This window comes from Astatotilapia calliptera, chromosome 3 (assembly GCF_900246225.1).
Source record: "Astatotilapia calliptera chromosome 3, fAstCal1.2, whole genome shotgun sequence".
NCBI lineage: Eukaryota > Metazoa > Chordata > Actinopteri > Cichliformes > Cichlidae > Astatotilapia > Astatotilapia calliptera.
The window spans coordinates 6,957,110-6,975,540 of NC_039304.1; the positions used below are offsets into that span (position 1 = coordinate 6,957,110).

At 42.1% G+C, this 18,431-nt stretch overlaps 1 protein-coding gene across 8 annotated transcripts in view; it reads left to right on the top strand.

Moving 5' to 3' along the window:
- ehbp1l1a (EH domain binding protein 1-like 1a) overlaps nt 1-16,004 on the top strand; it is a 42,988-nt gene extending 26,984 nt beyond the window's left edge. For 6 of the 8 annotated variants that reach the window (XM_026161243.1, XM_026161251.1, XM_026161256.1 and 3 more), the window contains 13 exons: nt 1,178-1,504; nt 1,811-3,397; nt 3,641-3,791; nt 7,918-8,084; nt 9,749-9,797; nt 9,896-10,408; nt 10,508-10,535; nt 10,640-10,683; nt 10,795-10,906; nt 11,008-11,107; nt 13,321-13,394; nt 14,342-14,456; nt 15,015-16,004. In XM_026161243.1, the coding sequence (XP_026017028.1) occupies nt 1,178-1,504; nt 1,811-3,397; nt 3,641-3,791; nt 7,918-8,084; nt 9,749-9,797; nt 9,896-10,408; nt 10,508-10,535; nt 10,640-10,683; nt 10,795-10,906; nt 11,008-11,107; nt 13,321-13,394; nt 14,342-14,456; nt 15,015-15,108 (3,361 nt within the window). In that variant the 3' untranslated portion in view covers nt 15,109-16,004. The remainder of the gene's footprint in view (nt 1-1,177; nt 1,505-1,810; nt 3,398-3,640; nt 3,792-7,917; nt 8,085-9,748; nt 9,798-9,895; nt 10,409-10,507; nt 10,536-10,639; nt 10,684-10,794; nt 10,907-11,007; nt 11,108-13,320; nt 13,395-14,341; nt 14,457-15,014) is intronic. The other 2 variants (XM_026161264.1, XM_026161285.1) reach the window with 2 other exon arrangements.
- The last annotated feature ends 2,427 nt before the right edge of the window (nt 16,005-18,431 follow it).

An 18,431-nucleotide genomic window follows, 5' to 3' on the forward strand; every position in this document is an offset into this window, starting at 1 on the left:
CAGTTAATGTATCAATTGAAAGCAGAGAGAGGGGAAGATATGTAGCAAAAGGCCACGGGTCAGAATCAGGGCCAGCTGCTTTCAGCTGTACGGCATATGGCTGCATGCTTATCCCAGTGAGCTAAAGTGGCACCCAGAGAAAACCATTCATCACTCGGTCAAAGCTGAGTGTAGTATCTTTATGAGAATGCTCTAGTGGAAAATATTCCATGGAGCGAATCACTGGAACCGGCGGGTTCTCCAGTGAAGGCCCTGTTGTTTCCATGTCGCTAGAGTCCGCATGCTGTGCCTTGAGGCAACTGTTGTTGTGATTTGGCACTATATAAATACAATTCCATTGAATTAAACTGACATGTCACCCCTACAGACACCCATTAGCTTTCTAAATCCAGTCAAATCTGGTCCCAGGGTGTGAAAGTCGGGAGCTAACCACAGCCTTAAGTCGGTGCATTTAATTCACCAGCACTATGGGATATTAAGGGATATCCACACTCTTAAATTCCACCCACTCTGCTTCCAACAATGCCCCCGGTCAACACAAGGTTTGGTGAACCAGGGTCTGCTTGCAGCTCGAATCCACCATAGCCCATTGTGTACTCCGTTAGCACCTTACTGCAGCCTTGTACGTCGCTCTTGGACTGGGGGAGGGCGTCGGAGGGCCGATGGTGTAGAGCACCTGTCCTGCTCGCTCAGCTACCATTTGAGCCAGCATCTCCATGGCTGCACGGGTCATGGGTACACAGCATGTCGGGAACTTGGGCGCCACCGTAACATACTCCGTTTTGTCGCAGTCCCGACATGCCGCACACTGCTTGTGCTTCTGATGCAGTTTTCACTTTATTTGACACTGTGCCAACATGCACAGGTGACGTTGTGACTCTGACTCCACCTCCGCTCCAGGTCCAGGTTAACCAGCCTCCCCTGGCACTGACCCCTGAACCCACTCCACCACCCCTCTCCTGAACTCAAGCCACAGAAAACATCCCACCACAATATTAAACTCCCTTAATTTTCAAATGTGTAGTTTTAAGTGAAGTGAAAACTTTACTAGGCTGTATTTGCATGGGAACACATCGCCAATATTTACTGGCTTCTGTAATGAGCTACATGCTGATAGAGGAGACAAATTATACATAGTTCTAGTTTTCATTCACTCATATATGAATTCATTTCTCAGTTACGAAACTGTAGCATCAATCTTGGGGCCATCGAACTCTGGGTTAGCTGAAGCTGATCACCAACCCAAGCCTCTCTCTTCTTTGGATGCAACAATGACCCCTTCGGATGAGTTTTTTCAAGTCTTTACAAATTGCACCATTCCCATCGAGGACAGGTGTGAGGCTTCTATCGGCCATGCTACGGAGGATACAGAGGAAAGATTACTCACAGGGAAGGTCGCTGTTCAAACACCAATGTGCACTGAAGGTTTACTTCCAAGGCAGCAGACTGAGGTAGAACAGGATGAGGTTAGAGTGGTGTTGTCTTCTTGTCAGCTGGAAAAAGGGTGAGTGCTGGTTGCATGGTGTGTACATTTTTGATGATAACATCTCTATTATTTGGCTTATGAGTGCTTACTGCTCAGGATGCTTGTGATGGTAAAGTCAGCCAGTACTGACACTGGAGTATGGAACTGCAATATTGGTCGCTTTGTTAAGGTTAACCTTTGTTTCCTGGATGTGCCGCTTTGTTCTAATGACTTGTTGTGTATCAGGATTTGGTTTTGTCTTAATAGGCGGTTGCATGCACAGTAGAAATATGTGACAAAGTTAAGAACAGATGATTCTGAAGTTTGTCCTTTGTTTTTCTTAAGCCCTGAACAAATAAGCATGGAAGAAAATAATGCTACCTCCCAGAAGCCCACATCAAACGAGACACTGACAGATGCCACTAAAGATAGAGAAGTAATGTTGGATGTTGCCTTGGAAGAAGCCTCACGTGATCATAACGTTAGTTCAGATGGACCACAAGGTGACAGTTCAGTACCGCAGCGAGGGAAGAAGCCAAAAAGAAGAAAAGTTCAAGACCCGCCACAGAACGAGTGTGAGAGTGAAAACACAGTTCCTAAACGTCCTCTTAGAAAGAAAGATAGTTTAACCCGAGACCACAAACCCAAATTTAATGGTGTATCTGTCAAGTGCCTTCCTGAAGTTGTCCCAGTGGAGTCATTAAACAAGGATGCTAATGCGGAAGTAATATCTACACAACCTGCTACCTACCCAAGCCCACTCAAAAGAACTCACGATATCATCCCAAAACCAGAGCTTTGTGAGAAAACTGGCACTATTTCACTCATTAAGGAGATACATCTTCCTTCAATTGAGAGTGACAAGGGAATTACACCACAGAATTTAAATGTCACAGTTACGAATTCTGATAAACCAGTCCACTTTGATAAAGCAGCAGTTGGTGATAGGCAAGAACTAAGTCAACCAGCAATAACTTGTGACGCATCTATTGATGCACTTAATATTAAAACTCCTCAAAAGTCAGAGGATGCACCAGTCACTGCAGAAACTGAAAGCCTAACAGAAACAGCTTATTCTATCCCAAAGCCTTGTACGAATATCCATTCCAGTGGCACCTTCTCTGGTGACCTTTCAGCTACAGAAAGAGCCTCTAAAGCTGATAATGGAGAACAGGCACAGTCAGCAAGGCATGGTAGCCCTTCACAAATTTCTTCAACAGCTAAAGAACTGTCAGAGGTGGAACATAATAAAGACCTTCCTCTTCTTTCCCCAGTTTACCAACCAGAAGTAGTGGCTGGTGTACACTTAAGGAAAAGCAGATTAACCAATGAGGAAAATGTTCAAGCAGAGGATAATAATTCTTCAGAATCTCCAGTAAAACTCTCACGTTTGCCAGTGCCGAAACCAAGAGTAAAGAAACGTCTTAGTGATTTTTTCCCAGACGACACTGAAATCTCAGATAGTTCAGCTGTCAGTAACAAGGAATCAAAGGAAGGCCCACCATCACTGGATTCAAGTACGATATCTGAATTAAGTTTTGTCACAATTCATCAAGAATATGACAATACATTACAATTGGAAAAGGAAGTTCTAGCAGCAATGCAAGAAGAGTTTAGTCAGTCAGGTGGAGAGGATACAGAGCACGATTTCGGTGAGACCACTGAAGGCTGGACTTTTACAGACGAACACGTTTTTACAGATCCCTGTGAGAAGGCTGTAGAGGCAGTAACTGAACAGTATGTAATGGAGACAGTCCAGGAAGCAAAGACCGATAGGCACCTTGCAAGTACTGTTGCTTCTCAGGATGACTGGCTGCATCTAGACGATAATAAAGATAGTGAACAAATGGAAATTGAACTAAAAAAGGAAAAGAAAGATGAAGAGTTGGACTTTGGCTTTGTGTCTGTCACTGCAGGTTGTTCAGAGTTCAGGTAAGATTAGTCAATACGCATTACGATGTGTGAGGGGGAAAATTTTAACTTGGATGTGTATATATTTTTCTTTCTCTTTTTACATTAAAGTTTGCATCCCTTAAAAAAAATGAAACTAAACTCAAAAATGATTTTAAATTAGCAACATGGTCTGGAAACGTATCAGCAACTAATAGATCATTTCTTTTAGAATAAAGATGCTTACATTTTTATAATTTGCTTTGTATTTGTGTGTATTTCCAGGCAAAGGGAAACAAGAGAAGAATTATCAGGTCAGCCTGTACCGATGCCTCGGAATAAGAAGCGTTTGAGTTGTTCTTCCTTAGATGACAGCAAGTCACAAGTTGTTGCCCTTAAGCAGGACAGGAAACCAACAACATCTCCATCTCAGGAGGTACGTTTAAGCTTACTCACCTGTATATTTGTATATGAACAGTTGATCAAATAACTGGGTGTAATATATTTCTTGGAGTAAAGAAATTTTAGCTGAATTCTTTTGAAATTTACAAAAGGCCTCTTGCTGGGTTTGAAGGTGTGCACCTTTGACTAAACTACAACCAGTAGTCGAGCCAGTCATGAGGTAGTGGAAATAATTATTTGGTCCTGTGCTGAATTTTAAATGTTGCTCATTTGAAATAATCATTCTCAAATTTTTATGGTTTGTTTCTAATGGAGAGAGACAGAACACCAACCAAAGCATAAATCCTTATTTATGCCATTCAAATAAATAAGTATTTGACCCCCAGCTAGAATTGTGACTCCCACAGTTGGCTGGCAGGTCACAATCAAGATTGCAATCAGTCAATACATCTATTACAGACACATCCCAGCTTATCGCGTGTATAAAGGACACCTGTCCACAGAATCACTTTCTTCCACTCCAACCTCGCCACAACGATAGACAAGTCCAAAGAGCTGCCAAAAAATGTCAAGGACAAGATTGTAGTGCTGCAGCTTAGCGATGAGGTGACAACTGTTTGTGTGGTTATTCAAAAATGGAAGAAATATAAAATGACCATCAATTTGTCTTGGTCTGGAGCTCCATGGGATCAACTTGACCAGCTGTGTTTGACAGAAGAGAAATGCTGTGTATAACCCAAAGAACATCATCCCACAGTTAAGCATGGAGGTGAAAATATTATGACTCTAAACTCTAAAGGTTAAACGACTAGATTTACCAGAGGATTAAGCAGCTCGTTATGGATAAAATAAAGGGGTCTACCACAGGCTATCAAGGGCAAGGTTGATAACTGAGGATACCTTTGGTACTCCGGTTCTGCAGTGGTCAATGCACATTGTGTCACTGGCATTGGCTCAGGTAATACAGAGGCCTATTCTCTTCTGCTTATCCAATATATTGTCCCGGGGTCCCGATGCGACAGGCTGCCAGTCTGTCACAGGGGTAACACATTGAGACAAAGAACCGCTCACACCTGTGGTTGATCAGCAATTAACCTAACCCCACTAACTGGGTGACTTTGGACTGTGGGAGGAAGCTGGAGAGAACCTACACAGACACAGTGAGAACATAGAGAGTCCACACAGAAAGTCATGAAATTGAACCTTCTTGCTGTGAGGCAATAGTGCTAACCACTGCACCACTGTGCTGCCCTGTGCAGGAAACAGATGGACAAAAATATTCAGTACTCAGTTCACCAAGTCGAAGGAACTTAGTGAATCTAAGGAGGAGGAACTGCAGATTCAATGTGGGAGAGTCTCTTGGAGCCTTTTCCAAATTACGGCAGATTCCAAGATTATTAGTTCAAATAACTGTACATTAGTACAAGTTATACCACTTTGTCAAGGTCTGGAAGAAGACCTAAACTGTCACCCTTAGATGGGAGGAAACTTGTTAAGATGCTCAGTAATAACCAAGGAACCACTAAACTTCAGGCCCTTTTTAACAGTGAGACGAGGTTATGAATGAGCTTCTTGGACAAAATGATAAGAAATATATTTGGAGGCTTAAAGGTGAGGCTTTTTAACCGAAGAGCACTGTTTTGCTGCCAGTGGGACTGGTACACTCCACAAAATGGATGTAAACATTAAGGAGGAGGACTACCTTCAAATTCTTCAACTTTACCTCAATTCAGCACGTACATAGGTAGCACTTGCACACAACTGGGTGTTCCAATAGTGATCTCAATCATGTGTCAAAACCAGTTTTGGGATAGAAAAAGCAAACTAATTTTAAGATGTTGTCCCGTAGGAAATTGTTTAGTCATCTGCATTTAACCCATTCACTCAGTGAAGCAGTGGACAGGGTGAATCTACCAATCAGGGAGCAGTGTGTAGGGACGCTGCCTTGCTCAAGAGTACCTCAGGATAGCCATTCAAAGGATTTGACCCCCTGATCTTCTGATCATGGGGGTGAACACGCTACCTACTGAGTTATCCCTGGCCCCTGACTTCAACCCTACTGAAAAGTTGTTGACTTTAAAAGCTCTGTCTGTGCCAGGAAGCTGACCAAATTAACTGACAAGAAGAGTGGCCAAATATTCAGTTAGAATTATGCCAGAAGCTTGTTGATGGTTATAAACCATCAACCAAGCTAAAAGACCTTTAGCCAACTATGAGTTGGGCTGTATGTACACCCAACCTATTCAAATGGTGGCTTAGTAGCAACCTCCAAGTGCCGCTGCCCATGGTCCTGCCAGAAACAGAGTAAAACAGAGAAAAACATGTTTTCAAAGCCTTCAGTAATTCCAACAGAACTTCCTGCAGCTTAGTGCAATATTCTACCCACAATGCAGTGTGTTGTTTTAAACGTATTTCTACAAGTGACACAAGTAGTCTGTGATGCAACATTTGTTTGTCAACCCAAAAGCAGAAGATTGAGAATGAGAACCGTCAGTTTAACCCTACCTAGACGAGCCATTCCACAAGAGCGTCACGCTAACGGACCAATAAAGTTTTGGATTGATGTTGACACAAACCAGTTCCCTGATGTTAAGAAAGTTCCAGCTGTGACTCGAGTTTTTCACACATGAACTCTGTAAAAATCAGCTCTCGTTGCTCTCTGACTGACGGTGCTCTTCATCATTTCCTTTGGTTTGCACTGACTCAGCTTATGAGTCAAAATTTGCTTTCTGTCACGTCTCCCATTAGGAATTTCAAAGTAACTGTATCCTATATATCAACATAATGTGGCTTGTCTAACAAGCCACGCCCAGTCACAGGTGTAGATTTAGAAAAAAACCTGTTCCCTCAGTGTGTAGCTGTAGATGTTGTATTTATGTGTTACTGCTATGGGTTTGTGCACTGATAGCTTTGATAGAATTGATAGCTCTTTTTTTACTTCTGTTAAGTACTCTTTAAGATGTGCTGGGTCTGATGTCATCAAAACATTTATTTTATTTTGAAAGGAAAATACCACTAATAGTTTGTATTACTTCCACTTGAGTCAGGTATGATCAAAATGCTTATTTCCGTGTGAGTTATGACCAGATTTAAAAGAGAAACATTGAGAGAACATTACTTGTTTGTCAAAACATTGTGTTTGTTTGAAATTTATAATAACCTGCTGCTTACTGGCTGGTACAAATTCCTTGTTTTGAAAATCTGGCCTAACGATCTTTGTAATCCAATTGCCCTGATATAGACTATTAAAGAAACAAAAGAGTGATTTATATTGCTACAAATATTGACTCATCTATTAAAATCATTGAATTCAGGTGTTCCTTGGCCACAGGTAATCAAGCACCTAGGCATGCAGACAGCTTCGACCGACATATGTGAAAGAATGGGCCACTCTGAGGAGCTCAGTGAATCACAGCATGGCTGTGTGACAGGATGCCACCCATGCAGCAAGTCCAGTCATGACATTTCCTCACAACTAAACATTCCACAGTCGACTGTTGGTGATATTATAACATAGTGAAAGTGATTGAGAATGACGTGCATACTGCACAGAGGTCAATCACAGCAGACGTCCAAACTTCATGCGGCCTCCAGATTAGCTTAAGAACAGTGTGTAGGGAGCGTCATGAGATAGGTTTCAATGGGTGAGCGCTGCATCCTTGCCTTACCTCACCAGGTGCAATGCAAACCATTTGATGCTGTGGTATAAAACATGGCACCACTGGACTCTAGAGTGAAGTGGAGATGTGCTCTGGGTTTGTTGGTTGCCAGGTTGCCCAAAAGAAGTGAAGCTGTCATAACTGCAAGGGGTGGGCTGACATCTTATTAGAACCTATGAATTAAGAATGGGGTGTTATGGTGATATGCATGTGGAGACAGATGAGCAAATACTTTTGGCAATTTGTATACTGGAGAAAATCCCAAATAAATTAATTACTTAATTAATTAATGACACAGTAGCCTCGGCATGTCTATAAAACAGGTTCTGACTGTTGTTAAATAAATGTGACCCCTAAAAACGGGGGATGTGTCTGAAAAAGCTTTAAACTCCTTAACGTTTAATGCACATTAAACCTATTCAATTAAAAATGTGTAATTCTCCACTTTATGTCAAAAGTTGTGTCACTATAATTTCAAAATAATCTTAATGTGTTTTCTAGAATCCACCGGGAAGTCCGACCTTAGTTACGTCAAGTCAGTCCTTACTGGAATGGTGTCAGGAGATCACAAAGAATCACAAGGGAGTGAAGATTACCAATTTCAGCACTTCCTGGAGGAACGGCCTCGCGTTTTGTGCCATCTTACACCACTTCCACCCAGAAAAGATGTAAGAAACAGTTGCCCTATCACCCTTACTGGATAGACTGTGGACTGCTAGTTTAATTTTTAGCTTGACTATAAGCAATGACAGCTATTGTGTGCAGCTTTCCAGGTGCTCACTGGCCAAATGTTTAGCTACCTCTCTGTGTCTTTTAATGCTAATTGTATATGTAAAAATGTAGTGCTTTGATTGTTATGTAGTCAGCCAATTCTATATTGGTTGGTTAGCCATCACCAGTTTGTCCGTCTGTATGTTGAAGTCCTACTGGATCTAAGCTTGGTCATTCTCAACCGCCCTGATGGGCATGTCCCATTTTGACCTCAGGACCTCAGGCTCTGATGTTCCTGTATCCTATTCCGACCACTTGGTTATGGCGTTCCATGTATTCCCTGCCTGCTAGCATCTTGCTCCCTGCTGTTATGTGCTGGATTGTGTCAGGGGCATCTTTGCTTTTCCTTTACTCTTTCTTGAATGCCTGCCACTGTGATAGTTACTGGACTCTTTTCGTGGAGGTTGCTATGGTCTGCTCTTAGCTCATCTAGTCACTGAGCATTGTTGTTATGGGTTGCATCCTTCTCCCATATGCTCTTCGAGTATTTGTCTCCAGGCTTGGTGGAGCTGTTCTCAAATTGTTCTCCTGCCACTGAGAGAACACCTTGGATGGTTTCACTGAGAACATCTGGTTTATTCTCCTGGATTCTGTCTCTCTGGTATATCTCTTCAAACAGCTGGCCAAGGCTATTAGTTTTTGCTTGGTAGTTTCTAAGGCCTCAGGTGTGAATAGCTTGCTGTACTTCTTAGACACCCCATCTCCGATAGTTGCCCAACTTCCCTCCATGCTGCCTTGATCTTGACCTCTAGTTTCCTTCTCCATGGAGGGTACTGCTCCTTGTTGCTGTGTGTCTTATACCCAAGCATCTCAATTATCACTGCTGCCGTGGTGTAGATCAGCTGGCTGGTTTCAGTGATGGCTGCAGTAGGGATTGTCCATAAAGCTGCATTCACACCTTCTGCTAGTCCATCAGAGGGTACTTTACATAGTCTTGGTAATCTGGCACGGAGGGTTTCCAGTTTAGCCACGATCTTATCTCTCAGATCAGCTGCTCTCGCACTCACGCACCTGTTGAGCTTGGTACCCAATCTCAGATGGCGGGGATGATGATATCTCCCCGTGATCTTCTTTCGAATGTTGGTACATTGAACTAATAGTTGTTTTGATGTTGGTCTAGATGTTGGGTGTCCAAGATTCCATAGGTCCGTTGTGACGTTCATGCAACCTCTTCCTCTGGGATTATTTGCATGTTAGCATTCCACATCCCTTGTCCACTCACGCCTTCTATTTGCACAACACTGTGAAAAAAAAATACTAGTAGTCTATATGAAACAGATTTAACTAAATTTAAGGATCCCATGTGCCAACACAATACAGAGTAGCTTTTTATTATCTGTTTAGGTGTACTTACTGCTTGCTCAGTCTTAACGTGTCGTTTTATGCTTGATTTTAAATTAGTTTTACACATTGCACAGGATTTTATAGTTTTTGGTTTGCTTTCTTGGCGAGGTTTCCTTGAAAAATAATCTTTGTCAGTGCATATACTGGTTAATTAAAGGTTCAATGAAAACTTAAAAGATATAAATGTGGTATGTTGCCCTGTTTTGTCTTTTTCTAGTAATTTTGAAATGTTGGATCCATATGACATCAAGCAAAACAACAAAAAGGTGGTTAACAGTTTCCTATATTCTCATGAAATTACAAGTACTGATTACTTAATATTTGGGAAGTCCTTATAATGTCCTTGTATTTGAACATGTTGCAGGCTTTTAATGGCTTTGCTGAACTTGGAATTTCAAGGTTGATGGAGCCTTCAGACATGGTCATGCTTGCAGTGCCTGACCGCCTCATTGTCATGACCTACCTTAACCAGATCCGCACATATTTCACTGGCCAGGAGCTCAGTGTGCTTCACATAGACAAAGACACCAGTGAGTCCAGTTATGCTGTGGCAGGGGACCGGGAAGCCCAAGACGACCCCGAGGCAACTGTTCGCTACTGCGCCCAGAGGCTCCAGGAGGAGGGTATAAGTCTTGAGACTAATGGGAGTGTAAGCACTGCAGAGAAGGACAGTAAAGCCAGCAGGGACGTGGTGCCGCCTCCCAGAACCAAACGCTCGCAGGTTGCTGGGGTGAGTGCAGCTCAGTCTCCGGTGGCGCCACCACGGACTCATTTTCTGTTCAAGTCTAGTTTCTCTCATGTCAGAGATGCCGACCTGGTTAAGAAGCGTAGGTCACAGCGCAGGAGCGGGTCAGTCGAAGAAGGAGACATATCAGCGGTATGTTACCTCATGTTGCCTCCCCTGAGTTGTTTATTCCTTTGAAATGTCATTCTTTGTCTTATCTACATTGTGTGTGGATGTTGTTTGTCTCTGCAGGCTGAAGCCCAAAGGAAGTCAGAAACTGGTTAGTTCTCTTTGACTTAAACTAAAAGCAAAAACACAACAACAACAGAACTTGGACATAATGATGAATGATTGGTGGCTCATTTTTACATTTTTTTCATGCAGAGAGAATGGATGCTGCGTTAAAGGACAGAAGACCAGAGGGCCAGGTGAGCAAGCAGCTGTTTAACTGTAATTTGTAAAGTGCGTCAGGAAGTCTCTGGAGAATCTTTTGTTCTCCTCTCATCGTCTGCAGAGTGAGTAATTATTGTTGTATCTAGGACCCGAGCGAGTACGTGCTGAATCAAATGGAAGCCTTGGAAGCAGAACAAAATCACGTTGATAACAGAGCAGGTGTGGTGGAGAGGAAACTCAGACAGTTGCTGGAAACAGGTAAAATACCCGCTCTACCTGCCCACCATGTTCTAATCTAAGAAAGAGAACAAAGAAGACGATAACCAAGACGGGACATTAATGATGGTTTTACCCCACAGGCAGTGACAAGGAGGAGGAGGAGCGGTTGATTCAGGAATGGTTCACATTGGTTAACAAGAAAAATGCTTTAATCCGGAGGCAGGACCATCTACAGCTACTGTAAGACACACACACACACACACACTGCACACATTGTGCAGAGGAAACTGTAGAATACCAGTATATCACTGACATTAAGACAAAAATCTCTCCTCTTGGCTCATTTAGCAGCACAGAGACAGGTTACAAATATGTATATACTTGATGTGTTAGTATATTGCCCAAGGATATTTGACGTGCCTGGCCGAAGCAGCCAGGGTTCAAACGACCAACTTATCTGATTAGTAGGTGACCTGCTCTGTAACTTCCCCTAAAATAACAGGACGGTGCAGACAACCAGGAGTCAATAGTACTAATCTGTGAGAACTTTAAAGTTCATTCATAATCATTCACCACACCGTAGCCATGTTGTTGAGAAAACTCCAGAATAGCAACTAAACAGACCACATGATGTTAGTGTTTTCCAGTTTTCTTTGCAAGCTCCTTTGACTACGATGACCTGGATGACTGAGAACCTTCACAGACAATACATGAAATTACGGCGTTTAAGGCAAAAAAACCTGAGTTTGTACAAATTGAACAAGCTTGAAAGTCAATATTTAGTATAACCACCTTCATTCTACAACACAGCTTGAACTCTCCTACACAATGTTTCATGTAATCTTCAGGATTAGTACGTAGGACATTCTTCTTCGGTTGTATCTGTTCTCTTCTCTTATCCCACACTGCTTCTATAATAGTAAGGTCCAAGCTCTGCGTAGGCCAAACCATACCTGATAGTGTGGTTTTTCTATCAGGTATGCTTTTAATGCACTCGCAGTGTGTTTGGGGTTACTGTTTAATGAAGCTGCTGTCAGACAGATGCTTTCCAGATAGGCAGCTGTAGCTCACGAGGTAGATGGTGGATCAATCCCAGTCTGCAGGCCAAATGTCATTGGGCAAGATATTAACTCATTCACTGCCAATGGCCATTGGCAGTGAATGAGTTAAACCCATTGACTCATTCACTGCAATTGACGGCTATAGACGTCAATGGCAGTGAATGAGTTAACCCTAAGTTGCTCTCTGATGAATGTGTGTGAATGTTAGTTAGTGAGCACTTAAAATCATAGAAGAAGATGAATGTGGCGTGTTATATGAAGTGCTTTGAGTACTCTGGCAGAGTAGAAGAGTGCTGTATAAGAATCAGTCCATTTACCAGAGGGTTAATAATTCCATTCACTCTGACGAGCTCTAAGACAGCACTTACTGAATGCAGCCCTAAACTATGTCAGAGAGTTCTTGTGTAATTTTGGCACATGCCAGCCTTTTCTTCCTGTTTTCCTTCCTTAAGAATGGTTTCTCCATGGCCTTCCACCGACACCATTTATCACGAGGCTTTGGTAACCAGTTGATGGGTCAGCGGACGGGGATCTTTCCTTTTTCTCAAGGACGTGACTTTAAGATATATTGTATATGAGGAATATATTTTTTGTAGGTCTGTTTTTACCTTACAATGAAGAGTCCTGTGAAAATGGTCAGGTCCAAGCTCAGAACTGAACATAAGTGAAAAAGCAGCCAGTGTCCCAAGAACCACTTTGACATGACAGGACAGTCTTAAAGGAGTAAGGGGTGGTTCAAGACTTTTGCATAGTACTGCATATCTCAGCACAAAGTTGCTGACTTGCTTCATGTACACCAATCAGACATAACATTATGACCACTGATAGGTGAGGTGATTATCTCTTCATCATGACTCCTGTTGGTGTGTAAAATATTAGAAAGTAAATAAGTCAGATCCACAGAGGCCCAGTAGGACTTTAAGGATCTGTTGCTAACATCTTGGTGGCAGAGACCACAGGACATCTGCAGGGCTGCAGTGGAGTCCACGTCTCGACGGGAACGTCATTATTAGGCAGGTGGTCGTATTGGTGTATTTGGTAAATTGAGTGATACTCTTATAGCACGTTTCTACTCTGAGTACTCAAAGTGCTTTTTACTACATGCTACCTTCACCCATTCACACGCACACACACACACACACACACACACACACACACACACACACACACACACACACACACACACGCACATACACACACACACACACACACACACCTTGGATTTTGGTATTTTACCTCTATTAGCAGATGGTGGAGTTGTCAACTCTGTCATAACACTTTATAGCAAGGATCTTGGTTCACATGTTGGCTGGGGGTTCCCACCTAAGACAAAGTTAAATGAAACACAAATGTTGTGTGTCATAAATCATTTCCATCTGTTCTGATTAACAGGCTTGAAGAACAAGACTTGGAACGAAGATTTGAGCTGTTAAACAAGGAGCTGAGGGACATGATGGCAATTGACGGTATTAAACTGTTTCATGTTCCCATAGTGGAGTTAAAACCTTGATTAGGGTTAGTTTAGCTCCTGAGATGTGTCAGCAGAGCTAAGAAATGGGAACTGACACCCTCTGTTTGAAAGCAAATCTCTACTGAGAGATCAGCTGCTATTTGGTGCGCTGCGTACATGTAGTGGCAGCCGAAATACAAAATACATGCAGTATAACTACATACAGGCTGAACCACCGACTTAGCCTGTCAGTAAACTTTTCCTTTCCATCCTCACTTGGCAGGAGGAAATGTTTCACAGCCCACCTCAACAAAACCGTGACACAAAAGCTTTCATTTTAAATCACATCAAACTCATTCACATGAATTTCCTCAGTAACTTTGGCTGTGCAAACAGAAGATGTTTCACTTCAAACAGCTTCCTGTGACCTTTGACACTAGCTCCCTCACTTTTTCGACAAATAGAGACAAATTAAATAGAATTTGCACAACAAGAAAATCCAGTTGGTAAAAAAGAAGAAGCATTCAGAGAGTTCAGTACTCGTCACGTGTTTTCCACTGCACATGTTTTCAAAACAGAGCTGCAGAGTCGACAACAGCAGAGTGGCCACAACCCTCTAATCACTCAACCTCTCACTCCACACCAAGCCAGGAGTCACTCAGTGTCTGTGTCACTAGAAATATTACCTGTGTAGTGACGTCCCTGCACAGAGCGTCAGCCTTTCATTTGGCAGGTCTTATCAAGCACAGTTGACAGCCACTAAATTCAGCGTGAAACTCGACGTCAGATTTCCTTTTTGACTTGACTTTGTATGAACGTTGCCACTTGATATCCTGATATGTGGAACTTACTTTGTAACAGTAAGTTCCACATCTATACAGAAAAAAAGTAAGAAGCAGCTCGTTACAGCTCGTTTCCTCCCTAAACTGTTCTCTGTCCCACCTCTGTGTCTGTGTGCTGCAGAGTGGCAGAAGACTCAGGCCCATAAACACAGAGAGCAGCTGCTGCTTCAGGAGCTGGTGTCACTGGTGAACCAGAGGGATGAACTGGTCCACAGTATAGATGCCAAGGAGAGAGGGTGAGACTCACGATACACACATGATAAACTATTCCTAGACTTTCAGATTCAACTAAAAAGGGATTTCATTAGCCTGTATGAAACATCACAACGAGCCTGGAGGCAAATCACGGTTTCATATTCAGCTTTCAAACTCTACGTCCATCTTTTTTGCATTTTTATTGAACCTCTTGACTCAGCAATAAGTCGGTGATAACATCAGTAGTTTTTGAACAGATTTACTAGTTTCTGATGAGGAATTTACTCCTGTTTACCTGACCTCACCTTCTGGTTGTAAATGGTAAATGACCTGGGTCAGAGTGCCTTATAAGGTCTCAGCCATTCATATACGTTCATACAAGCACAACCTTCCAGTTAGAAGATGACCTGCTCTTCCTCTCGAGCTGCTGTCACCTCACTCATCCCCCTCTCTGTCGGTCTGTCCAGCAGCAGCCTTCCCTTCACAGTCACTACCCTAAATAACTGAAAGACACTTTTAAAGAAAAATGGACATCCACAGTTTTCCCAACACAAAAGCATGTGCAGGCAGCTTGTAACCATCTCTCCTCTGGTCCTCAGAGCTGTGGAGGAGGATGAGCGTCTGGAGCGTGGCCTGGAGCAGCGCAGGAGGAAGTATGCTAAACAACAGAAAGAGAAGTGTGTGATGCAGTGACCACCGCAAACTTCCAAATGTTGGGCCAAGGCAGTTTTCTCTCCTCTGTCACCTGCTATCAGAATGAATGATGTGGTTTTAGGTCAGCAGTAAGTGCACATTCACACTGAATCTGAGAAGATTCAGAATTCACATTAAAGTTTGGCTTGAGTGGAAGTTTTGGTCTGCTTTGCATTTTTAATGTCTCAACATGTGCCACTAGGAACCCTTTTGTTACCTGATATATGCACTAGTTAAACCTCATGAACTGTTTGTAATGATGCAAAGTGGGTTTGAGTGTGGAAATGGTTGGAAAGCCTAGAATAGCTGGCTTAGACTATGGATGATCTATAGATCCTAGAAGCTCCAGCAGCACAAAGCCAACAGCCTTGCAACATTACAAAAAGCATCCGTGTGGGTCCGTTTTGTTTAAAGTTAATGGTTTCAAGCTGAATTTGGTGTAACGTGTGATTTTCAACAGCTTTGAACAAAAAAAAAACACAAGAAAAGTCAAGGTAAGAATTTCACAAATGTAGGTGCTACTGATTGGAGCTGAGTAGCCTTCACACAAATGTAACTGAAACAGCGAGTCGCCCTGTTGAAATGTGAATGATGTCACTCTCCCGCTGCTCAGCGTGTCAAATCAAAGTTTGTATTTAAGTGTCTCAGAGGTTTTATCTTGTGTTTGCAGTTCTCTGTTCATCATTCGTGTGTACTACAGCTTACATCTCGCCAAAAGCAGTGCCTTTTATAAAGTTTTATTAACACCTGTTACATTTAAAATATTTGTAAAGACGGGAAAATACTAAAAGCTTAAATACACATTTTATGCAATTTTGAATGTGTTTTAAACTGTGGGATTATATTTGCCATTCTTCCATAGAAATTCAATGTCAATAAACCTTCCTGACACAAAACTGCTTTTGTTACTTTGTTGTCACTTTCTTCTTCTTCTTGTTGCTTTAGCAATATCAAATAATTGTACGTGGATACATGTATAGTTGTATGATTACAGTGTAAAACCTCACTGAACAATAACATGCAGCATGAGTCATCTTCATCACCATAGAGTGACCTGCTGTTTCACATACAAACATTAGGACTGTTGTGTGGCCATTTTACAGATAACCTGAGGAACCCAAAGCTGTAGATACACTGTTTGCACCGACTACAAAGACAACCCAAGTTTTAATATGATAATAATAGAAATTCATATGTAATAATGAGATATATCAATCCTAAATGACATACCTTTGTGTACATGTCATTATCAAAGTGTTTATGAAAGTTATTTTTAATTTCATCAGACACTCACTGTCACAGTTTGGCTGAGACGCTGACTGTGTGGAGTGAGGAGGTGGACCCAAGTGCAGAGAGACAAAACCTGACGTAACAGAAAACGAGCCGTTTATTAAGGCTGGCAAAACTAAACCTAAACTGGGTGAACTGAGGCTAAACATAAAAACATCATGGAAAAGAAACAAGAACATAGAAACCTGACATGAAGACCTGGCATGAATTCAAAACCCTGGAAACATGGCATGGACACAAGGCAGGAAAACAGACGGGCGAGGAATGAATGGAAACACACAGGAAGTGATCAGCGGAAGTGGAAACACATGGGGAAACAGCTGATTATAACACCACAGGGGAAGTGAAACTAAACACACTGAACAGGACACCAGACCTCTTCAAAATAAAACAGGAAACAAGGCACGCAGACATGAAACATGAAGAGCGAGGGAGAATGTACAGGACTTTACCTCAGCTGTGGTTGTTTTAAAGTGCTTTATAAATAAAGATGATGATGATGGTGATGATGGTGGTGGTGACTTTCCCTTTTTACCCCTCAGCTGCTGCTTCAGGAGCTGAAGGCTGAAGGGTCACCCCACCGGGAAAGTGGTGTGGACCCCAAAGTTTGGGAATCTGATAACTTGATAATCTTGTGAACATAATAAATCAAGAAAGACGTCACTCATTCATTTCACTTTTGACTGGGAACGACACAGATGGAACAAGGTTGATTAAAACACTCAAAATTCAGTTCAAAGGTGGTGCTCATCACTTTTATATGTTCAAGTGCATAGTGTGGAGGATGTTGTAAGGCCTTGAGGTAATCAGATGTAAAACACAATATTTATGAGTGTTTTAAGTTGTAAATCGGTCAGATTTGACAGAAATGTGAGAGGAAGTTAAATCCAACAGCACTGGAAACACTTCCTGAACCAGCACGACTTCAAATGACTCGACACACTCTCAAAAACCTTGGCACATAGTAGCATCCCATTCTTAATCCATAGGGTTTAATATAATGTCAGCTCGCCCTTTACTTCTATAACATCCTCCAATCTTCTTTCCACAAGTGTATTTATGGGAGCCTTTTACCATTTGTCCTGAAGTGGCCCTCACCGACTACAAATGCCAGAGCCCTGCTTTGTTTCTATAATTTTTGTTCATCACATTTTTTATTTTACAAATTTGATATGTTATTAGCACAAAAGAGCACCTTTTTATTTAAAATGGTTTTATTTTGTGTTGTGAATTATTGCTTAATGTCCATTTTTGTTTGGTAAAGGTCCAGTGTTGACTACAGAAAGAGACTTAGTGTGACAGTACAGGCATTTGCAATAAACCTCTGTCTGCAACTGATGGTTAAAAAAGATTTGAATAAAACTGAAATGAATAAGGAGACATAAATACAACACAGGGGAAACGCAGTGGTTCTCACTGCTGCCGCACAGCAGCGATGTCCTGGGTTCCAGTCTGTGTGGACTTTACATGTTCGCTCTGTGTGGGTTCGCTCCACAGTCGAAAGGCTGCAGTTAGCGGGGTTAAGTTAACTGGGGATTCTGATTTGCCCAGGTGTGAATGTGAATGGTTGTCTGTTTCGATGTGTTAGCCCTGCGATAGATTGGTGACCTGTCCAGGGTGAACTCCATCTCTTGCCCTGTGGCAACTGGGATATGCTCCAGTCCTCATTAGTTTGTTACACTTATGTGTGATATGACCCGCATGTGAAACTCATGCACTCTGCATGGGACAGCTGGCTCGTGAATCACTTTACGCTCTGCTTCGGCATAAAGTCCAGTTCACCATGAACTTTTTATAATTATTTGATATCAAAGCCTGAATGGCATTTTATATTTTTAAAATTTCAGTGAAAGTTATACTGAAGTCATCGTGTTCAGTGGTGTGTGTGCTGCGACCTGGATCCCCTGCAGCCATGTGCTAAACCAACACTGACTAATCTTGGTGTCAAACTGTGATTTATTCTTGATACGCAGATAAAATCCATCATCAAAGCTACTTTTTATCATTTGAGACTTTTATCCAAGCACAAATCC